Raw genomic sequence first — 21,496 nt, 5'->3', positions numbered from 1 at the left:
TATATACTTAAAACTTTTTAATAGTACTTTGATTATTATTACACAACACTTTTTCACACTTACAAAAATAATATGTCATTGCTATAATTTAGAGACACTCAATGCTTTCTTGATTTCTCTGCCGAGAGCTGCGCCTACTGGCGGCGGCACTGCGTTTCCAACCTGCAGATAAATATGGGCGTTAATAATACATTACTGTTACTATATATAATGATAAAAATATAATTTTGTTCTGCCTATTAAGTAATATCTGTCAACGTTGGTATGCTAGTATACAGACATATATCTCGCTACAGCAAAAGCGCTGTAAACTGTTACTTTCAGCGTCGCTGCTGTTTCGTTGTTTCAGATGAGTTAAAGCCTCATGTTTTTTCATACCGCGCGCCTTTATTTTAACAAACTGTAATTTAAGTTCTACTACCAACATTGAACCATGAAAGCCGGCGGATGGCGGGATAAACTATCTTCCGACAGGCTTATAAATACACAGATAAGAAACAGGCAGCAGATTCTTCGGTGTGACAGAGCCAGCCCTGCGGTCACCAACCCGCCTGCCCAGCGTGGTGACTATGGGCATTACACCCAATGAGTTCTATGCAGGTCCTTTTGCTCCCGCTTTCCGGCAGTCCCACTATTTCACACAGTCACATACACACACGCACACAAACATTCGTTTTTACACAATACACTTTGTCTTTTTAATCCACATCATGCACTCCTTTTTTTAACCGACTTCAAAAAAAAGAGGAGATTACTCAATTCGACCGTATATATATACACACATACACACACACACATACATATATATATATATGTGTATATACAATATATATATGTATATATATATATATGTATATATATATATGTATATATATATATATATATATAATGTATGTTCGGCGATAACTTCGTCGTTTATGAACCGATTTTGATAATTCTTTTTTTGTTGGAAAGTAGATATCCCAAGCGTGGTACCATAATAAGGAAACCAGGATATGATGATGGGATCCCAGAGAAATCGAGAGAAAACCCTTGAAAATCCGCATAACATTTTACTGGGTGTACCGATTTTGATAATTTTTAATTTAATCGAAAACAGATGTTTATCATGATAATGCGTATTTACTTGACTATTTTTTCGACTACCTATGTTGTATTACTTGTCAATATAATTGAAGTCGATTTTTTTTTTTTTGTTTGCCTGCAAACACAATTATTTTTATCAGCGTTCGTTCAATTATTTTCTTAACGATTATAAGTATTATGTTTGGTTATATTTGTTACATTTAGTTAACTTTGTGAGGCGGACGTTAATGATTGCGATACAGTTTTGTACTAATGTAGCTATAACCGTTGCAAAATGTTTTTGCTATTCACCAAATAGTCGAAATAAATAAATATTATTATCTATAATACGTGAAGCAAAAACTTCGTACCCCTTTTTACGAAAATTGCGCGAACGGAGAAGTATGAAATTTCGCACACTTGCAGTTTATATAGAGTAGGAGTGCAGAATGCTAAGATTTTTTTTTAATTATGCATAAAAATACATTAAATCAATAAAAAAACATTACACACACACACACACACACACACTATCGTGTATTTGAAACACACGCATAATACTCTTTTGTTTATTAGAAGTAGTCTTTGACAACAAAACCTTGATAACGGTCAGTCACAATTGAAATGAATGATGGTCGATGGTCGAGCGTGGTGACTATGGGCAACACACATGAGTTCACGTTATTTTTGGCGCGAACTTGTGGAGGCCTATGTCCAGCAGTGGACTGTATAGGCTGTAATGATGATGATAATGATGGTCGAATCGGCGAGCACCGGGCGAGCACTAGTCCAACGCACCTGGCGGTGCTTGTCCTGCACGGAGCCCACGAGGCGGTACCCGTCGCGGAAGCCCTGCGAGCGCGCGCACTCGCGCACCGACACCACGCGGTGCTGCGCGGGGTGCAGCACGCGGCCCTGCTTGCCCATGGGCTCGGGGTCCGTCACCGTCGTGCTGAAGTAGCCGGCCCACGACAGGCGCCCTGCGACAATATCACGTTTTAATACTGTTTTCAAGCAGTATTGTGTTCCTGTTGGTGAGTAAGGTGACCAGAGCTCCTGGGGGGGTTGGGGATTGGGTCGGTAACGCGCTTGCGATGCCTCTGGTGTTGCAGGCGTCTATAAGCTACGGTAATCGCTTACCATCAGGTGAGCCGTACGCTTGTTTGCCGACCTAGTGACATAAAAAAAAAAACAATATCACGTGAGCTTCAAAAGGGTTCAGAATTTTTTTTTTACGACATAACACAAGGAGTTGGGTTGTAATGAAATCGATCGATTCAGTCTGTAACATGCCACTGTCTCTTTCTCCATATACGAGAAGGATCGGAGCTTAATCCACCTCACTATACCACTGCGGGTTGGCGGATATATTCTCTAATATGACCAACGATCGCTTTTGGGTGTCCATGATAACAACCGAGACGGACAGATTAACGTGAGAGCGTTAGGGAGACCCACACTTATTTCCACATTTAAACAATACATTAATACTAATTTCTAAGCACTTTTAAATAGTGTCGCACTCGGTAGATACAAAACGGCTGTGTGTACAGATTGCTCCAAATCCATTACTTTAATAAGCTTATTTTTCATATGATATATCTCTAATATATAAAATCTCGTATCATGGTGTTAAACATTGAACTCCTCCGAAACGGCTCGACCGATTTTAATAAAATTTTGTGGGCATATCGGGTAGGTCTGAGAATCGGCCAACATCTATTTTTCATACCCCTAAGTTGTAGGGGGGGGGGGGGATTAAGCGGGTTAATAACATATATGGCAAAGAAAGGTTTGCGGGGTCAGCTAGTTTTACATATAAATGTACTAACTGTGGCCCCCGTACCTATAGCCTGCCTCGGAAAGTCTACGAGTATATCCTAATTAACCTATGACATATCTATATCCTAATGACTTATTGACTCTAATTTTATCACATGCAGTGATTAAATTTTCCACCACATCATTAATCGAGAGGTCGCTCTTTAGCGATAAAAGACCGCCTTTTGTACATATTTTTTTTTTTTTGTTATTATTTTTTGCTCATCATAAAGGGCTGCCCAAATTATTGTACCTTCAGACAAATTATAGTAGAAAGCAATCGATTGCGCGATAATCGCAAGCTAAATGCGAAATTTAGCTCACCTTAGAGAAATGCCCAGTCGTTGTGCCTCATTCAGACAAGCTATAATTAGTAGGAAGCAATCGATCTCTCGATAATCGCGAGCCGAGTGCGAAGTTTACCGTAGAGGCCAGCCCAGTTGTTGTGCCGGTTGGCGGTGTGCGGGAGGCACCAGGGGATGAGTGTGTTTTCCTGCTTGTCGGACGGCGAGCACGCGCCGCCGCTCGCGCATGCGCACACGCCGCGCCTCGCGCCCGATGACGAGCGACCGTTCTTCTTATCATCGTAGCGATACTGCAGCACCTGTTTATTAAATTACATATTATTTTTATTTATTTATTTAACACTTTATTGTACACCATACAAATAAAATAAGCAAGCAACATTAGCAATAATTTGTAGAAAAAAAAAATGTACAAAAGGCGGCCTTATCGCTCAAGAGCAATCTCTTCCAGGCAACCTTAGGGCAAAGGAGATGATATATTGACGGTGTAGGTGTAGAGTATAATTTTATAAAAAATAATAGAAAGCAACATGTTCATCTTACTCATCGGGAAATATCCTGCTCAATATCTGGAGCAGCCCGTTCTGGGTAAAGTACCTCTACCTCACAGATGAGAGCTAAATAATACTACTCTCAATTAGTGTTGTAATCCTGAGGTGAGAAAAGTAGCCAAATCTCCTGGATAGTGTCGGGGGTAGGGTAGGCAATGTGAATAATTAAATTAAGAGTAGAAAGCGTGGGGTGCTTGATATATTAAATGTAACAATTATTCTACTTGCAACTATTAAAAAAGGACAGGTCAAGAGTACCCTAAACCGAAGAGCATGCATGAAAGGAAAAATGAAAGCGGACGAAGCGAAAGAAGTATGTAAGGATCGTAGCAAGTGGAAAGACGTGGTCTCTGCCTACCCCTACGGGAAAGAGGCGTGATTATATATACATATAATATACGTATGTATGTAACTACATACATACATAAATACGTATGTATGTAACTACAGACATACATAAATACGTATGTATGTAACTATTTATGTGCGGATAGTTATAAAAACATAGTAAAAAGCAGAGCTGGGCATTAACTCGTTAATCCGTTAACAGTTAATTAACGAAGTTAACACTTCGAGTAACGGATTAACTTTTAAGCTAACTTATAAAATGGTTAACGGACCCGTTAACAGTTAACCCAATGGAAGTACGCACCGCGCGCGGCGGGAAAAACAGGTTTCGACAAGTTTGGTCGAGCGCGCCGGCACTCGTAGGTGGTACACAAGGTGTAGAGTTTGTGAAGTTAGGGCTTGTAGATTTAGGACGTGTAGAGTTAGAAGCTTGGCTCTACATGAGATCTGATAACTTTTTGACAGTGCGAGCCATATGATCTCGTCTTGGCAACATTTTACATGAAAATGTTTTTGGTGGGATTTCACTTCTTTTTGTAAGTTGCTTATGACAATATTATAGCTGCATTTTACTTCCGACACGTTTTATACCATAAATATCATCCAATCTTCACCATATTCGGTTTAAGCACGCTGTTTTTGATTTTATGTTGAACTGATAGGCAAACGGACCTCCGCCAAAACTTAAATACCAAAATTACACAATGTAAATTTTCGACCTAAACTAATAACCGATTTTTATTTTTTATGTATTTTATTATTATTATTTATAAGAAGGAGTAACTAGGAGTCCCTATATCAATTTTCAGACCTCTAGCATCAAAATTTGCGGAAGTCTCATACAAACTTCCATCCCCTAGTTTAAGGGGTTGGGGGGTAAAAGTTCCAAGTTTTGGAATTTTTTTCTTGTTTGTGTACTAATACTAGCTTACATACCAAATTTCAGCTTTCTGGGACTTCAGGAAGTACTCTAAGAATTTTGATGATCATCAGTGAGTGACGAAATCGGGGTTTTTTAGACATCAATAAAATCTAAAGTATAAGATAAGAGCTATGTAATTGAAACTTTATATGTTTAATAAGTCCACTATTGACATTATATTCCGATAATTTTGTTTATCTAGTATAATCCAAACCCAAGTTATGGGGGTTCAAAAAAACGACGAAGCACTTCGAGAAAAGATAGGTAGTGCTTTTCGTTTTTTTTTTTTGGCTCGTCTTGGCGGGGGCACTACCGTGCCCCCAGATAATGCTTTTTTAGGCATATGTTAACGATTAACGATTAACTTTAACTTGCGTTAAATCTTCTAAAATGTAACGTTTTAACGTTTAACGAAACTAATTTTTGTATTAGCGTAATAGCGATTAACGAAGCTAACCATTTGATTAACGGTGCCCAGCTCTGGTAAAAAGTTATGAAAATATAGTAAATGCATCTCACGTTTTTTACTCTGAATTGAATTATTCTCTTAATAACTTAAATTTTCTTATAATTCTATTTTGAAGTAATTAATTATGATTGATTGTTCGATCTTCTACAACTGTAATATAAAATCTTTGTAATTAAAAATTATTTTCTACGTTTTAGTTTGATTAGCTATAAAAGCATGGTTTTTTAGTTTTTTTTAAACTATAATTTATTACGTATAACTTTGAATATAGTTGTTATAAGGGAACGCGGTGCTCTGTCCCACTTGCACGAGAATAGAAATTGTACAAATACTTCTTAACCGACTTCCAATAAAGGAGGAGGTTCTCAATTTGGTTGTATTTTTTATGTATGTTTGTTACTTATGCACGCAAAAACTGCTGGACCGGTTTTAATGAAACTTGGTACATAGATAGCTTGGGATATAGAATAACACATAGCTACAATTTCCGTTTGCTTGAACTACGGCTGTTAAAAATCAGAGGCGGTTTTTCGATCACACATGACGCTATCATACACTTACTTGTTACATAGATCTACCTAATGGTTGCTTATTTTGAGGCTAACTTATTTTAGTTACAACTGGACTCAATAAGTAAAAAATATATGAACTTGCATAGAACTAAAGTGTTGAATTCTTCAATAAAGTTCAAAATGTTTTGACAATTACAAAATTATTAAAAGTTTTAAGACTTAAAAGCACTCTTGAATCGCCTCTGAATTTATTAATTTCAGGTAAAAGTTAAGCTACCACCGATCCGATCCGATCCGATTCGATTAAAGCTTAATCCACCATGCACCCAATGCGGGTTGGCGAATATATTCCCTACTATGATTAACGATCGCTATCAGGTGTGCATGATAAACAAACGGGACCGACAGCTTAACGTGCTCTCCGAGGCACGGTGGGGAGATCTACAAGGACTAACAGCCAGACCGGAAATAAATATTTGTATAACCACTACTATCCACTCCGAGCAGGAATCGAACCCGCCGCCGACACGGCACATGCACCGTGACACCAGAGCGGTCGTCACACATCTTTACCAATAATATAAGCCTGTACTGAATAACCTTTAGATATTAATTTCTTTTTAATTAAAATTTATACAAATATCTACTTGTTATTATATGTTTATATGTTTATATTAGTGCACTAAAAGTTTTCTTACCTTGCATTTAGTTCCATCTGATAAAGTAACTGATATGTTCGGTAAGTCTCTCCAGTCGGAGCCCGGGGTTGTGGGTATTCTGCTCATCCTAGCTTGTATGAGCGGTGCCATGTTTTTACATATATGGTCACGTAGTCTGGTTGTCTCATCTCTGCTTCTCACTAATCTCTGGAAGTGAGTCTCGGGCATAGATCCGTAATCTATTTCGGTCTTGTTAGCCCCGTTACATATTTGTGGCAGGTCACTCATCGCATCTTGGATCGTGCAGGTCCGCCGAGGCGCCGATTCATCCCACTGAATGTTCGTAACGAATCGTTTACCGTCGATTGTGGTAGTCAAAGAACATGCGCGTCTACTAAAGACGTGAGTAGGCTCCGGATATAATGGCAATTTGTAACCGGGAGCCGCGGCTAATATTATTAACCTCCGTCGCGTTTGAGGAACTCCATAATTGCCAGCCTGCAGGATTCCAAAGGTGCACTGGTACCCCATATCCAGCAGTGTCCGAAGCGTCAGCTTCAGAACCATGCCTTTCTTGAAAGCCACGAAGTTTCTCACGTTTTCGAGTATAAAATATTTTGGTCGATAAAAATCGCAGAATGAAAGATAAGACGCAACCAACGAGTTTTTAAAGTTCGAATACTCTCTCGAGTTGAACCTGTTCATTCCCGAGAAACCCTGACAAGGAGGCCCGCCACAGAGGAGTTCGACTTCTCCCTGCATCGGCAGTCTCAGACCGCCTCCGCTGTGTGTCGCCCCGGACATTGCATCTTTCAACAGCGCATTGCAATCTTCATTGAATATTATACAGTTTTTGTTGTTAAGAGAATACGCGTGAGCTGCCGCTTCCAAATTTTCCACCGCCCACCTGCACTCTGCGATGCCGGATTGATGCAAACCTTCGGATAGACCGCCACAACCAGCAAACACGTCCAAAGTCCTCAAAGGTCTAATATTTGTTTCTGGGGTTGTCATGACATCAGTAACCACAGGTTTGCTCGACTTGCCTTTACCTTTTCCCTTATCTTTACCCCTATCTCCGCGTCCTACGCTCTTCGCTTGTTGCGGAACATCTTCAATCTGACCCGTGGCTTTATTAAAAGCCATTCTAAAATAAATTCTACAGGGGTCTTTTTCGAGCCAATCGTATATATGATCTTTCTGTGGAATGTTTTCTACATAAACTAAATGACAGGGACCTACGACTGCCGAAAACGATACTTCCTTTATTTCATCACTCCAATACACTACATTAAGATCTTCATGATGTGGAAATCTATTAGTCGTGTTCTCAGGTCTATACAAAATGTTGACTTTAATATAAATATCTTGAGGTACGACTAGGGGACCTTCACTTGCTGCGGTAATAGCGGCTATGTAACCAACGCAAAATGGTTCACCAGTATCTATATTAGAGCCTCTTAAACAATTATCACTTTTTCTATAATACTCTGGGTAAATGTCCTCATCGACCTTTTCTAATTTAAACTTTCCATTGCTATTATTGTTATTATTGTAGGTATTTTTAAATTTAAAAGTCCCAGGTTTTAGAAATACACCACTGCCTTTCTTATAATCATGATCACGCCACCTTACACTTGTCCACTCACTTCGGTTTGCCTCGGAGACAACTGAAGTTTTTTCTGATAATTTACCAAATACTTTCGGGATATCTTTCGCATCACGCTTGGTTTTGCGCTCGCAAGATGGACAAAATCTGTGTTTCCTGAGATCATTTGGACACTCCGGATCTATTGGCAGATCTTCGAATCGCGCGGTAAATCTTTCGTAGTATTTTTGATAGAAATATGTTTTACCATCATCTTCAAAGTATTCATCAGCTACTTCTTTACCTCCTAATTTAAACCAATCCTTTGGCGGGTCTCTTTTTTCAACATGTGCTTTTCTTAAAATAGACGAAAGAGGTGCACCGTGGCAGCATCTATTACCTAAGAACACTTCTCGTGGATCACCAACTTCACCCAGAACAGTGTCAGAAGATCTTATGAAAACTTCCCCATGGAAATAACCAGACTTAGGATTTATAATTTCTTTCCAGATGTATGTAACTCTCGCAACCAATGCTGGAATATTACTTTGTGATGCTTCAACCATTACAAAATCTCCCACTTGAAGCTCTGCACCATCAATCTCCACTCTCTTGTAGTAAATTTTTGTAGAATCTGCTTTAATAGGTTCCCCTATCCATTTAAGTTTTTTAGTATTTGCTCCCGTCAACTTAACTGGAACAGTATCATCAATTTTATCCATTTGACGTTTTTCTGCTATATGTTGATAGTCATCTTCATCTTCTATTTCTGAATCATCAGCTTGTTGCACAGCCATATTAGGGCAAAGTCTTCTAACACATGCCTTTTTTGTTCGTCCATGCCCACCAAATTTCAGCATTGCTCGACATGCATTACATTCTCCACAGTCTGGTAGTTGACAAGCTTCACACACACCACACCTTTTCCTTCTTAACACAAGTTCGTGATTTGTCTTGTCTAGCTGATTAGTAAAGAAACTTTCAAAAGTTTTCCTAACAAGTGGAGTAGTAGTGGCTTTTGTCCATGCTTTTTTATCTATCTTTTTATAATCAATTTTTGCACGAACTCTTCTTTTTCCAAACTTAATACCCATTAACTTTATTAGTTCTCTCATACATGGTAATGTTATCAAGGGCTCATTATCTTCATCTGCTTCTAAGCTTACAACCTGGTCACAAACAAACTGAGCATGTTTGTGCAACATTTCCTCTGACATCTTTTTGTCATCTAAATCTGGAATTGTACATTCTCGAATAACTTCCAGTAAATCTTCATAGGTAGGTTGGAGGTAGTGATATTCTTCTAGATATTCAACCACTACTTTGCTGAGCCAAATTTTTTCATACAAATTGTCCATTAAGGGTGTATATTCGGTACTAGGTTTGAGCAGGTTGTATTCTCCAAATTCAGTGGACAGTGTAATGCAATTTTTCGTTCCACCATCAAACCCATGGATAAACCTGTAGGTGAATATTTATTTTAACATACATTTGAAAACATTAAAAAAGTAAGCTACTGAACCAATGTTACCATTCAATAATTGGTCCAACATCTTTCACTGGTATGGATTCTTCATCAACATCAGGTGACTCAGAACAAATAGATTTGAGATATCCTGACATATATATTCTGACATCATTTTCAACAAGACCACCATCAATGGGGCATAAATGGCCTTGTTGATCAAAAATTGAAAATCCAGTTATATTGGTTTGCGGTCTTTCCATTATATCACCATCTTCACCTAAAATTCAATTACATTATTGAGGAAATTTTACAATTTTAGGCTGATTTTAAAATTGCTCTAATCATAAGCTGTGTATGAATTTCTGGGAAGCATTTCTGAATAACACTTCTGAATAAAGGTGTTAATGCAGATGGTGGTCAGTGCTAACACTTCAGTGGGCGTACACGTCACGCGGTCACGCGTCAACGCAGTATAGTCATCATCACATCAGCCTATCGCAATCCATAATGGACATAGGCCTCCAAAAGTTCGAGCCAAAAATGGCGTGAACTCATGTGTTTTACCCATAGTCACCACGCTGGGCAGGCGGGTTGGTGACCGCAGGGCTGACTTTGTCGCACCGAAAACGCTGCTACCCGACTTCGGCCTGTGTATTTCAAAGCCAGTAGTTGGATGGTTATGCCGCCATCGGTCGGCTTTTTAAGTTCCAAGGTGATAGTGGAACTGTGTTATCCCTTAGTCGCCTCTTACGACACCTACGGGAAGAGAGTGTGGTTATATTCTTTAATGCCGTAACCACACAGCCATCAGCATTGAATCGACAAACAAGCGTACGGCCTACATGATTGAAAGCCATTACTGTAGTCTCTTAAGGCTATGGTAGACATCTGCAACACTAGATGTATCTAAGCGTGTTGCCGACCTTACCTCTGACCCTCTACAGGAGCTCTGGCTACCTTACTCATCATAGTATATTATTATTATGTATATAAAGAAATAAATTCTAATATTACATATATAAAAGTATTATTTTGCTGTGATCTTCGGATCTATCGTCGCATGCGCGCCTCTGCATTCAGGGAAGGTTTTAGGGTCATGCTGAGTGAACACCTTTAATCTCAAGCATTCCGATACCTACAGGCAATACTAAAATGTCTCGCACAGATCCTCATTGCAAAAAGCAGCTAAGCTAAGCTGTCGTCGCTAGGGACACGTAAAGTAACAATAATTTGTAGTAACGAGTACATTACCATTCAATACCAATACTTTTGTACTCAATACTTTGCATTCGATACTTTTACTGAATGAGCACTTTTTGGCAGGTATTGTATCAAAAGGAAATGAGAATGATGTATTGGTTGATTGAAATTTGTACGATAATTTGAAGCGATGACCTTTTTTTTGGAAGTTGAATATCAGTACATCTAAGTATCGAGTACTTTTGTGTTTGTACTCAAAACCTAGAAGTATTGATACTTTTGTTTCGGTACTTTTATGAGTATGATACTTTTTTTTTCGATACTACTCATGACTACAGTATCGATACTTTATATTCAATACCGTGTCCCTGGTAGTTGGCGTACGCTCAGCATGACTCTAAAGTTAGCCTTATAGCTTTTGTACATAATTGGCAAAACTATTAAATCACTTAATGATATAATATGTCCACATATTATGTGATTTCACCTGGGTATACTATGTCCTGAGGTTAATGCTAATTCTGATTAATCAAAATCAAACATTACAATCGGTGAGAGAATACATAAAAACTCTTTATATTAATATTCTCAAAGATAAAATTATCAGCATAAATACAATCTAGAATTAATCTTACCAGACGCTAAAACTAGTTTTTCATTAGTCAAAGCTATAAATTCTTCAACTGCATCTTGTGGATGTCCTTGATAGTATATTATGTCAGAGTTGTTTAAAAATTGTCCGCAAATATCACATTTCTCCATATCAGGCAAATCACTCCTACTTTCATTATCCTTTAGTGATTTAATTTCTGATATTTCATTATTGACTTTAAATTCATTTTGGATCTCGTGTCCTTTTGTCTTAGCGGTTGTTTCACAATTGTTATTAAACTCATTGTCTTTAATGATTTCATTACTATTTGGTGAAGATATAACAGAATTATCATTATCATCAGATTGTACTATATTTTGTTTATCACTGGATGTTTCATCAGTATCAGTATCATCGGCTACCATTTTCGCATCAGAAATATTTTTTGATTCCATTTTAATTTTTTTCTACAATTTTTTTTAAATACTGTTAATGGTTAAACAGATATGTATTTTTTATGACATCTTTTTCTTATACAATTAGGTCGGAAAAACAAGAGTATGGTTCACCTAATGGTGAGCAATTACCATAGCTTATAGGGGCCTGCAACACCAGAAGCATCGCAAGCACATGGCCAACTGTACCCCCAATCCCCCTAAGAACTCTGGTGACCTTACCCACCACAGGAACACAACACTGCTTGAGAGAAGTATTATTAAGTATTGATCTTCTGCAATGGAGGTACTGCCCGTTCAGGCTGCTCCAGATTTTGAGCATGATATATCCTGTTGTGACCTACCTCAGTTACACATGGTTACAGTTTTAGAGTAATTTAAATATAATAATAATATTTTTTGTGGAAGATATTAAAATGTCAACTAACTCAGATTTTTTTAATTATTTACAAATGTACTCATTTAACTATACTTTAATTTTTAAAATTATTAAGGCAAAAATTTTCTTACAGACTCCGTTTTTTCATGATCTACGTCTGGACTTCTACTGCGTTTGTAGGCAAACATATGAGTAATTTTTGATTGGTTACTTTTCATTGCTGACTTTCGTTTTGATCTGAAATTAATAACAATGAGGATTACAGAAAAAAAGAGTAATATCTTAAAAAAATCATTGTCACTAATAACTTTTTTACAAGCTTTTTTGCTATTTATATAATTTGAGTACTCAATATAGCATACTTTCGTGAAGGGGAAGGAAACGCATTTTGATCTTCCTGGTTTTTTTCTTCATCACTTTTACTATCAATTGAGACTGGCATATTAATAGTTTAATTGAACAAGTTCATTTAAATGTAAGTAACAGTTTTTATTTCAAGTGTTAACACAAAAACGTGCAATAAAATAAACTAATTCTAAATAATATATTTTCTAATACACATAATATATGTTTTTCTGTTATATTGCTAATTGTCATACACGAACCTATCTAAATACGCCAAATGCGCGCCAATTTTATTTACAATTTATAACTTCATGTCAGATACGGTTAACAGATGCAATAATTTTTTTTATTAATAGTGCAAGTTTGACCATAGACTAAGTACCTACTAAGATAAAAGAGGTACAAGACAAAGTATATCCATATTAATTGGGGAACTTTCTATATAACAGCACAACTATTATATATATTCTATATAACAGTTTCTATGTAACAGACCTATTATAGTACAGGTATTTTATACCTTTTTTGAACACCAGTCTTTCGCTAATCGAGTTGTAAAATTTCGTATTATAGTTATTTCATTAATAAGATCCTATTTCATTGTATTAACATTATTGTGATGGAAAATAAATCAATATATATATATATATATATATATATATATATATATATATATATACACATATATATGAATACTATATATGTATATACTTACAAAAATATAAATATAATATACATATATACTAAGCAATGACTATTATTAAATTCCACGCGGGTGGTCCGTCGCGGGCACAGCTAGTATATAATAAATAATAGACTTTTTAGGCACGGTCGGCCAAGAAAGTGGTGTACCAATTTTGATTTAGTTTCCTCGTCATCGAAAATTACAACAAGGTTCGTTATTAAAAGATATTACTGAAAGAGACATATCATAATGACGTAAACCTAAATAATAAGTATTCTTACGTCATTATTATACATATCATTTTAAACTCTATGACGTATAAATAATATCGTTATCAATAATCAAATAAAGACGGTAATAGAAATTGTTAAATCGATCTGCAAGCGAAACTAATCTTTATTACCTATGAATTTGCAAGCGACATTCAACCTTATGGTTCACGTTTCACTAATTAAAATATATTTTCTACTTTTTAGTTCGATTAGCTATAAATAAATCATCACTGTACACCTTATGCAACAATCGAACCTGTGACCTATCGACGCAATAACCGATAACCGGTCGACGCAACGCTCGGAGGAAACACGATATGCAAGACGACGTGTGGAACGAACGGAAATGAATCGCATCGCTATCGCTCTAGCTGCATTACTGTAAGTCGAATTCATTTTTTAACCGACTTCCAAAAAAGGAGGAGGTTCTCAATTCGACTGTATTTTTTTTTTTTTTTTTTTTTTTTTTAATGTATGTTACATCAGAACTTTTGACTGGGTAGACCGATTTCGACAAATTTTGTTTTAATCGAAAGGTGGTGTGTGCCAATTGGTCCCATTTAAATTTATTTGAGATCTAACAACTACTTTTCGAGTTATATTCAATAATGCGTTTTTACTTGACGCTTTTTTCGTCGACCTACGTTGTATTATACCGCATAACTTTCTACTGGAGGTACCGATTTTGATAATTCTTTTTTTGTTGGAAAGGGGATATCCCTAGTTTGGTACCGTGATAAGGAAACCAAAATCTGATCATGGGATCCCAGCGAAATCGAGGGAAACTCTCGTGAATCCGCAATAACTTTTTACTGGGTTTACCGATTTTGATTATTTTTAATTTAATCAAAAGCTGATATTTATCATGTGGTCACATATAAATTTTATCGAGATCTGATAACTACTTTTTGAGTAATCTTTGATAACGCGTAGTTGCTTGACTATTTTTTCGTCGATCTGCGTTGTATTACTTGTCGATGTAATTGAAGTCGGTTTTTTTTTCGTTTGCGAGCAAACACAATTATGTAATTTGGTCATTACAAATCATTTTTATCATCAACTGCTTATAATAATATTATTGTTAATTATAATATAAGGACACTTCTATACATATTATATAAATAAAAAATGGCAACCAGCAGAGCTCCGAGCCCAAAATTAAAAAACCCAGATATATATTTAAACACTGAACAGGAAGGTGCTATTTGTACTTCTCCTATAGAATCACTTCCATCTCGACCTGTTACTAGGTCCATGAAAAATATTGGTATCAGCGCATCAACTAAGATAAATCTTTCAACTTTATTAAAATTCGGTACCTGGGTGACCGAGCTTAGCTCGGTATTTTTAGTAAATCGTGTTTCTTGGAAATCATTATTTATAAAATATGAATAATATTTTTTTTACCGACAATGATAAAAAATATAAATAAATATAAAAAATCAAAAATTAAAAAATAATAATGATAAAATGTGCTGTGTGGCTACGGCACCAAAAGAGGAGAGTCGGAGAGGGTGTCGTAAGAGGCGACTAAGGGATAACAAGGTTCCACTACCACCTTGGAACTTAAGAAGCCGGCCGATGGCGGGATAACCATCTAATCGCTGGCTTTGAAACACACAGGCCGAAGACAATATTTTTTCACTGTCTAAAAATTGGGATAAAACGACATTTCCTAAAAATAAATCCTAGCTAGATTTATTTATCTCCCCCGAAATTCCCAGCATACTAAATTTCATGAAAATCGTTGGAGCCGTTTCCGAGATTCAGATTATATATATATATATATATATATATATATATATATATATATATATATATATATATATATATGTTATTGATAAAATTAATTTACCCTATGATGGCATTATTGGTTCCGACATGCTCAACGCGCTTAATTGTATTAAACACGCTGATATCGAGGATACATCTCATTCTGGAAAATAAAATATTATAATTAAGATCATTTTACTCTATAACATAATATTTACAAATTTATCTTTCCTTACAGCACGATGGCTAATGCTCTTCAAGAGTATACCCGTCCAATTAAGTCTGGGCCTGGCATTTACTTTGATCCAATCGGGAAACTTAAGATTAACGTCGGTCATCTAGATATTGTTGCCGCCTACGATATGTCTTATATTGAACCGCATATGGAAAATATTAATTCTATCTTAGGTATGGTACGATTTTTATGTAATCAGATCCAGATGGAAACAATAATAAATCTAGAATGTCATAACACTTTAGAACCACTAAGTGTAAAAAAACAACGATATTGTATCAGCATATTCCTCTATTTAGATTTAGCAAAAGATTTAAGAGAGCTGTAGGAACTTTATCAAAAACTATATTTAGCACTTTGTCTTGATGAAGACGTTAACAACCTCTCCTTAAAACTTAAAAATATCTCCAAGATTTCTGTTGAATATAATTACAAATCGAATATAGATTCAGTCTTGACTAGTTAAGAAGCATACTTGCTTACATTATTGTTTTAAATGGAGGATATAAAAAATCCTATCTTGTTCAGCAGTCGCAATACTTTGCATCCCGCTATATTACCTCCGTAACAACTATATAAAGAGTGTGTCGACAACTATAAATACTTACCAACTAATGTTAAACTACCAATAAGTTTAGAATTAAGGAATATCCATATACTACTAAATGTATCTAGTATAGCTTGTTATAGTTTAAATGATAAAATAATATTTGTATTACGATTACCATTAGTTTCCCCAAGGGAATATGAATTATGTTATAGTATAGCGTTACCCACTCCACACGATTATGTGAACCCTAATACTTTTAGTCTTATAAGACCTAGTAATTATTCTAGTATTAGTTTATCGCAATGACCAAAAATAAGACAGAATACTGTAATCTCGAATCGCTTATGCCAAGCGGTTAGCGCAAATGACTACATCTGCTATGTAATGAGTGTTTTTCCCACAAGTGCTCATCCAAATTGTGAAAGTGAGTTATTGTTAAAAGTGATCAGTGTTCTACCCGTGCAGTGCCAAACCGATTTTCTCAGTGGGATATTAGACATTAAGCCTATTTCAGACAATAACTGGATATACATACAATCCCAGAACAATAAAGTGTATATGGACTGTATTAACCAGAAAATTTTCGAATTAGATGTAGTCGGTAGTGGTGTTTTGAAGGTATCACAAAACTGTGTCGCGTCTTGTAAAACTACAAAATTAGTTCCTAGATTTAGAGGCTTAAAACTAAATATAAATGTTCCTCGTCCTAATTTTAATTTAATAAAAGATCCCTGTTGTATTGTAAATAAATTCCAAAATGAAATAAGTAATGAGCCCCCTATTCAACTTCAAAATATTGATTTAGATATTTTTACTTCGGAAACTAGTTTAAGGTTAAAATCTATGTCCAAGGAAGCTGATAAAATCCTTAACCAGCAACAAATTATAAAATACGAGACTCACTACTTAATAGCTATAATGTTAAATATTTTCTTTAATTTGTATTTACTGTATGTTCAAAATGTTTCTATGTAGGTATTAAATCGCAACGTCTTTCCTATCGCTTTCCTAACCTCTCCTAATCAACCCAAGACCAAGACATAATCCTTAATCCCGTTAATCCTGATAGGAATCCTAAATCCTCGGTGGAAGACCCTTCTCCTATTAAACGGCGTTAACTTTCATACGTAAGTATTTTTTAATCACATTAAAATTATTATTTTTTAATTACATTACTTGTTTTTAACTTAAAAATTACAAATATTCTCGGTCGTGTTGACTCGATTTGTGTACCAACACAGGCTGCTCGCCCTCATACAATATGCGGATCGGTCGAGCGACTGATCGGAGTCTATTTCCGAGAAGTCACTGTCGCCGAGCGATAGTGTTGTTACCGGTTTGTTTGTAGATGGTTATCGATAAAAACGGCAAAAGCAAAAGAGGAGACAGACATTTTTGAGATTTTTATTTATTTAAAATATTATATTGCTAGCTTTTTTAATAAACATAGTTATATAATAAAATTGCATTAAAATAAATATAATACACGTATTATGAGTATTAATACATTTTACTAGAATTACTTAATGTGAACTTCGACCATAATGTTTTATATAAAAATTTAGCAGGTTTTCTAAAAATCCAAATTTAAGGGATACATGGAAAAAAAATTGTAATAACAGATTAACCTGGACGCCCACAAAAAATAGTGTAATTTGTTTAGATCATATCAATACAGTGGTATTGATTTGATCAATACCACTGTATTGATATGATCATATATCTTTCAAGTGTTGGCGAACAATAGAAAGATTAGTCGAGGGCACCAAACCAATACTAACGCCACACTGTTTTTGTCCCGTAAGTTTTTTTTTGTCTCATGTACAAGGTAATCAAGATATGGTTCACCTTAGTCATAGTAGTGAAATGAAGCTTAGGTTTATAAACTTTGAAAATTAACAATGTCCATCCTTTCAGAGTCATCAACAAATCATTCAATCTAGCAGATGACAAGCTATCATCTTAGTGTGCCATTAGTGCTACGCTCCCTATTCCCGATTCGTTGACATCACCGTGTACATCATCAACTCCTCAAAATGTATGTTAACTTTAAATCGTTTATTGTAGACTGGCATTGTTTGGCACAACAACGTTGCACCAAACGTATTGTGACATAATTATAATAGTTAGACATATGCTGTCGCGACACTTTTTAACTGACTTCCAAAAAGGGAGGAGGTTCTCAATTCGACTGTATTTTTTTATGTATGTTACTTCAGAACTTTTGACTGGGTGGCCCGATTTTGATGATTTTTAATTTAATAGAAATCTGACGTTTATCATGTGGTCGCGTTCAAACTTCATCGAGATCTGATAACAACTTTTTGAGTAACCTTTGATAACGCGTATACGTATATTGTATTACTTGTCGATGTAATGAAGTCAGCTTTTTTTTTCGTTTGCGAGCAAATACAATTATTGTAGATAATGATGTGTTGAACAAAGTCTTACCACATTATATATTTCTATTATCATTAGTTTTTGCAGCGCACGCAATGTAAGGAATGTTTTAGGTTATTTTTTTATCCCTTGGGTTACATTATTGGAGTTTTAGTAAGGATCCCTAATATTTTTGAAAATATAGTATAACCTATGTCACTCAAGGATAGTGTAGCTTCTGAATGGTGAAATAATTTTTTAAATCGGTCCAGTAGTTTCGGAGCCTATTCAATGCTAACAAACAAACAATCAAATCTATACTCTTTATAATCGTTTATTTTACATGAAGATGTTTGATTTGTAGGATATAATAAATTAAATCTATTTTTATAATAACATCTTACCTTTGTATCACTTTAAAAACCTTATTTCCTTAATCGAGTACTTGAATTTATCGATAATGCATATCGACAGTTGGTACAACCACGGCTGTAAGCAACTTGTCAGTGTAGTTGCGGCGTGTCATTATACTGTAATGACACAGAATGTATCTATGCGTGTGTGAAAAATGTAAGTGTGGTTTTAATTTAATATGTGTGAGTTTCGTAGTGACAGACGATTATTTTTGTGTGGGATTTTGTTTAAGTAAGCATGTGTGTAATTTCCCCCCGCCAAAATTGACAGACAGTTTTGTATTGGTAACAAACGCAATGGCTACTCCCCTCCGTGTTGCTCTATGAGATTATCAAACAAGTGTGTCAGGTAAATTTCAAGTAAATCACAATATGTCTATAATGCATATAGATTCTATGGTACCAGGTAATTACTTGATTGTGACAGATTCAAAAAGTGCCTTACAGCATCTTTTAAAATGTACAACAGATGTTAGGGGAGCACCTGTTGCGTATGATATATTAAAAGCAATAAATATTATGTCTAGTAAAAATAAAAAATTAAAGCTACAGTGGTTTCCATCTCATATAGGGTTAGTTGGAAATGAAGATACGGACTTTCTTGCAAAGAGGCTTGTGTAGATGATATAACCTTTGATGGACTTCCATATTTCAGTGAGCATACAAGATTAGTTAAAATAAAATGTATAGACATTTGGAACGAACATTTTGATGTCCGATGGCTCACTAGAGGTATTTGGTATAAAACCGTTCAACCTTCACTTCCACTTACAACATGCTTTGTTGACGTAAAACCTAAAAGAAAACACACACACACGGCACAATCACGGCTTTTCGACTTTGATTCGGTCACATTCCCTTGAATAGCTTTGCAAACCTTGTAGGGAATGCACAGTCTGCAAAATGTGCCGAGTGCGACCAAATTGAAGATGTTTACACATACTCATGGAATGTGTGCGGGTCGAACTGGAAAGGCAGACCTTTAATACTGTTAACAATATTAATCTGCTTGATATATGTATGGTTAATGTAATATACCACTATCATCAGAAGCAAAAATTCTATATTATATTTATAACTTAGCGTGTAAGCGAAGGTAGTTTTAAGATGGTTCTATGAGGGTGTCATCTTCAACACTTGAACATGCCTCTTTAAAGATTAAGGAAAAAATATATTATGAGTTATTGTATTTAAATTAAAGTATCAAAATTATAATTGTAATTTTTTTTTAAATCGAGATCACAATATTTTTTAATGGGTGAACTTTTTTTTTGACGCCGCGCTGGCGCAACGGTTACAGCCATGGATTGTATCTGTTGCGCTGGCGGTTGCGGGTTCGATCCCCGCACATGACAAACCTTTGTATTGGCCATACAGGTGTTTGCCGTGGTCTGGGTGTTTGTGCAGTCCTTGTGGGTCTCCCCACCGTGCAGGCTTAACGTGCTCGGAGAGCACGTTAAGCCGTCGGTCCCGGTACCATGTACACCTGATAGCGATCGTTACTCATAGTAGGGAATGTATCCGCCAACCCGCATTGGAGTAGCGTGGTGGATTAAGCTCTGATCCTTCTCCTACATGGGGAAAGAGGCCTATGCCCAGTAGTGGGATATTACAGGCTGAAACGAAACTTTTTTTGCATAAATTATAAGCTAAACATTCCACTTTGAATTGTAAAGTTTCATTCATTGTAACGGAAATTCGAGGTTTTCATGTTTTTAACGCCCCAGGCGCTCCACTAATTAGCGTTACCGAATTTTTAACGGTATACCATGTCCTGTATAAAACTGATATTTATACTAAGGCCTAATAGGCGGCTTTTGACATTTGGCAAATACCCTAGAACGTAACTTGCTACGAAACTGTAAATAAACAATAAAATAATTATTAATATCATAAAGTGATTTTACAAAATACGTCAATTTATTTGGTGCGTCAAATAATATGATAAAATATATTGGAAGTATTCTTTTCGCGCTTACTTTATAGTAGCAAGCAATTTCTAATTATTACGAAACGTCTCAAAAACAGTTACATTCTAAGTCTTTTTTTTAGCACTAGTCCTGTAATTAAATAATTACTGAGTGAACTTTAGTGAAAATTTTTTTTTGCTTGACACTCAAAGCCTTGAATAAAATTTTGATTTGGCTAATAAGCCGTCTATCAGTTCAGCCTATTGCAGTCACTGCTGGACATAGGCCTCCCCAAGTTCGAGCCAGACATCCCGGTTATCCGCAATCTTCATCCAACCTACACCGGCAATCTTACGTAGATCGTCAGTCCAATGGATCGGAGGACGTCCCACGTTGCGTTTCCCCACTCCAAGTCCCGTCGTCTGCTCCAACGGCCATCGGTCCTGCGACACAGATGACCAGCCCACTGCCACTTCAACTTGCTAATTCTTGTGTGTGTGTTGTTGTAGAAAACAATATGAAAATATAAAATAAAAACAAATTGACATTTTGTACCATTGTATCTTTTCAAATTACCTACAATATTAAGGTTTAAGTTAA

The 21,496-nt window shown here is 36.0% G+C and overlaps 1 protein-coding gene across 1 annotated transcript; it reads right to left on the bottom strand.

Moving 5' to 3' along the window:
* Window positions 1-2: 2 nt before the first annotated feature.
* LOC123656131 (DNA (cytosine-5)-methyltransferase PliMCI-like) lies at window positions 3-13,008 on the bottom strand. The gene is made up of 8 exons (XM_045591840.1): window positions 12,697-13,008; window positions 12,466-12,571; window positions 11,544-11,967; window positions 9,772-9,985; window positions 6,692-9,701; window positions 3,310-3,490; window positions 1,864-2,045; window positions 3-162 (listed from the first exon to the last, which is right to left on the bottom strand). The coding sequence occupies exons 1-8, from the start codon at window positions 12,774-12,776 to the stop codon at window positions 82-84; spliced, it is 4,278 nt and encodes a 1,425-aa protein (XP_045447796.1). The 5' UTR covers window positions 12,777-13,008; the 3' UTR covers window positions 3-81.
* Window positions 13,009-21,496: the final 8,488 nt, after the last annotated feature.

The sequence above is a fragment of the Melitaea cinxia genome, chromosome 9 (assembly GCF_905220565.1).
Source record: "Melitaea cinxia chromosome 9, ilMelCinx1.1, whole genome shotgun sequence".
Lineage (NCBI taxonomy): Eukaryota > Metazoa > Arthropoda > Insecta > Lepidoptera > Nymphalidae > Melitaea > Melitaea cinxia.
Note: the sequence above shows the minus strand (reverse complement) of the source record. Positions and strands in the feature narration are given on the sequence as shown.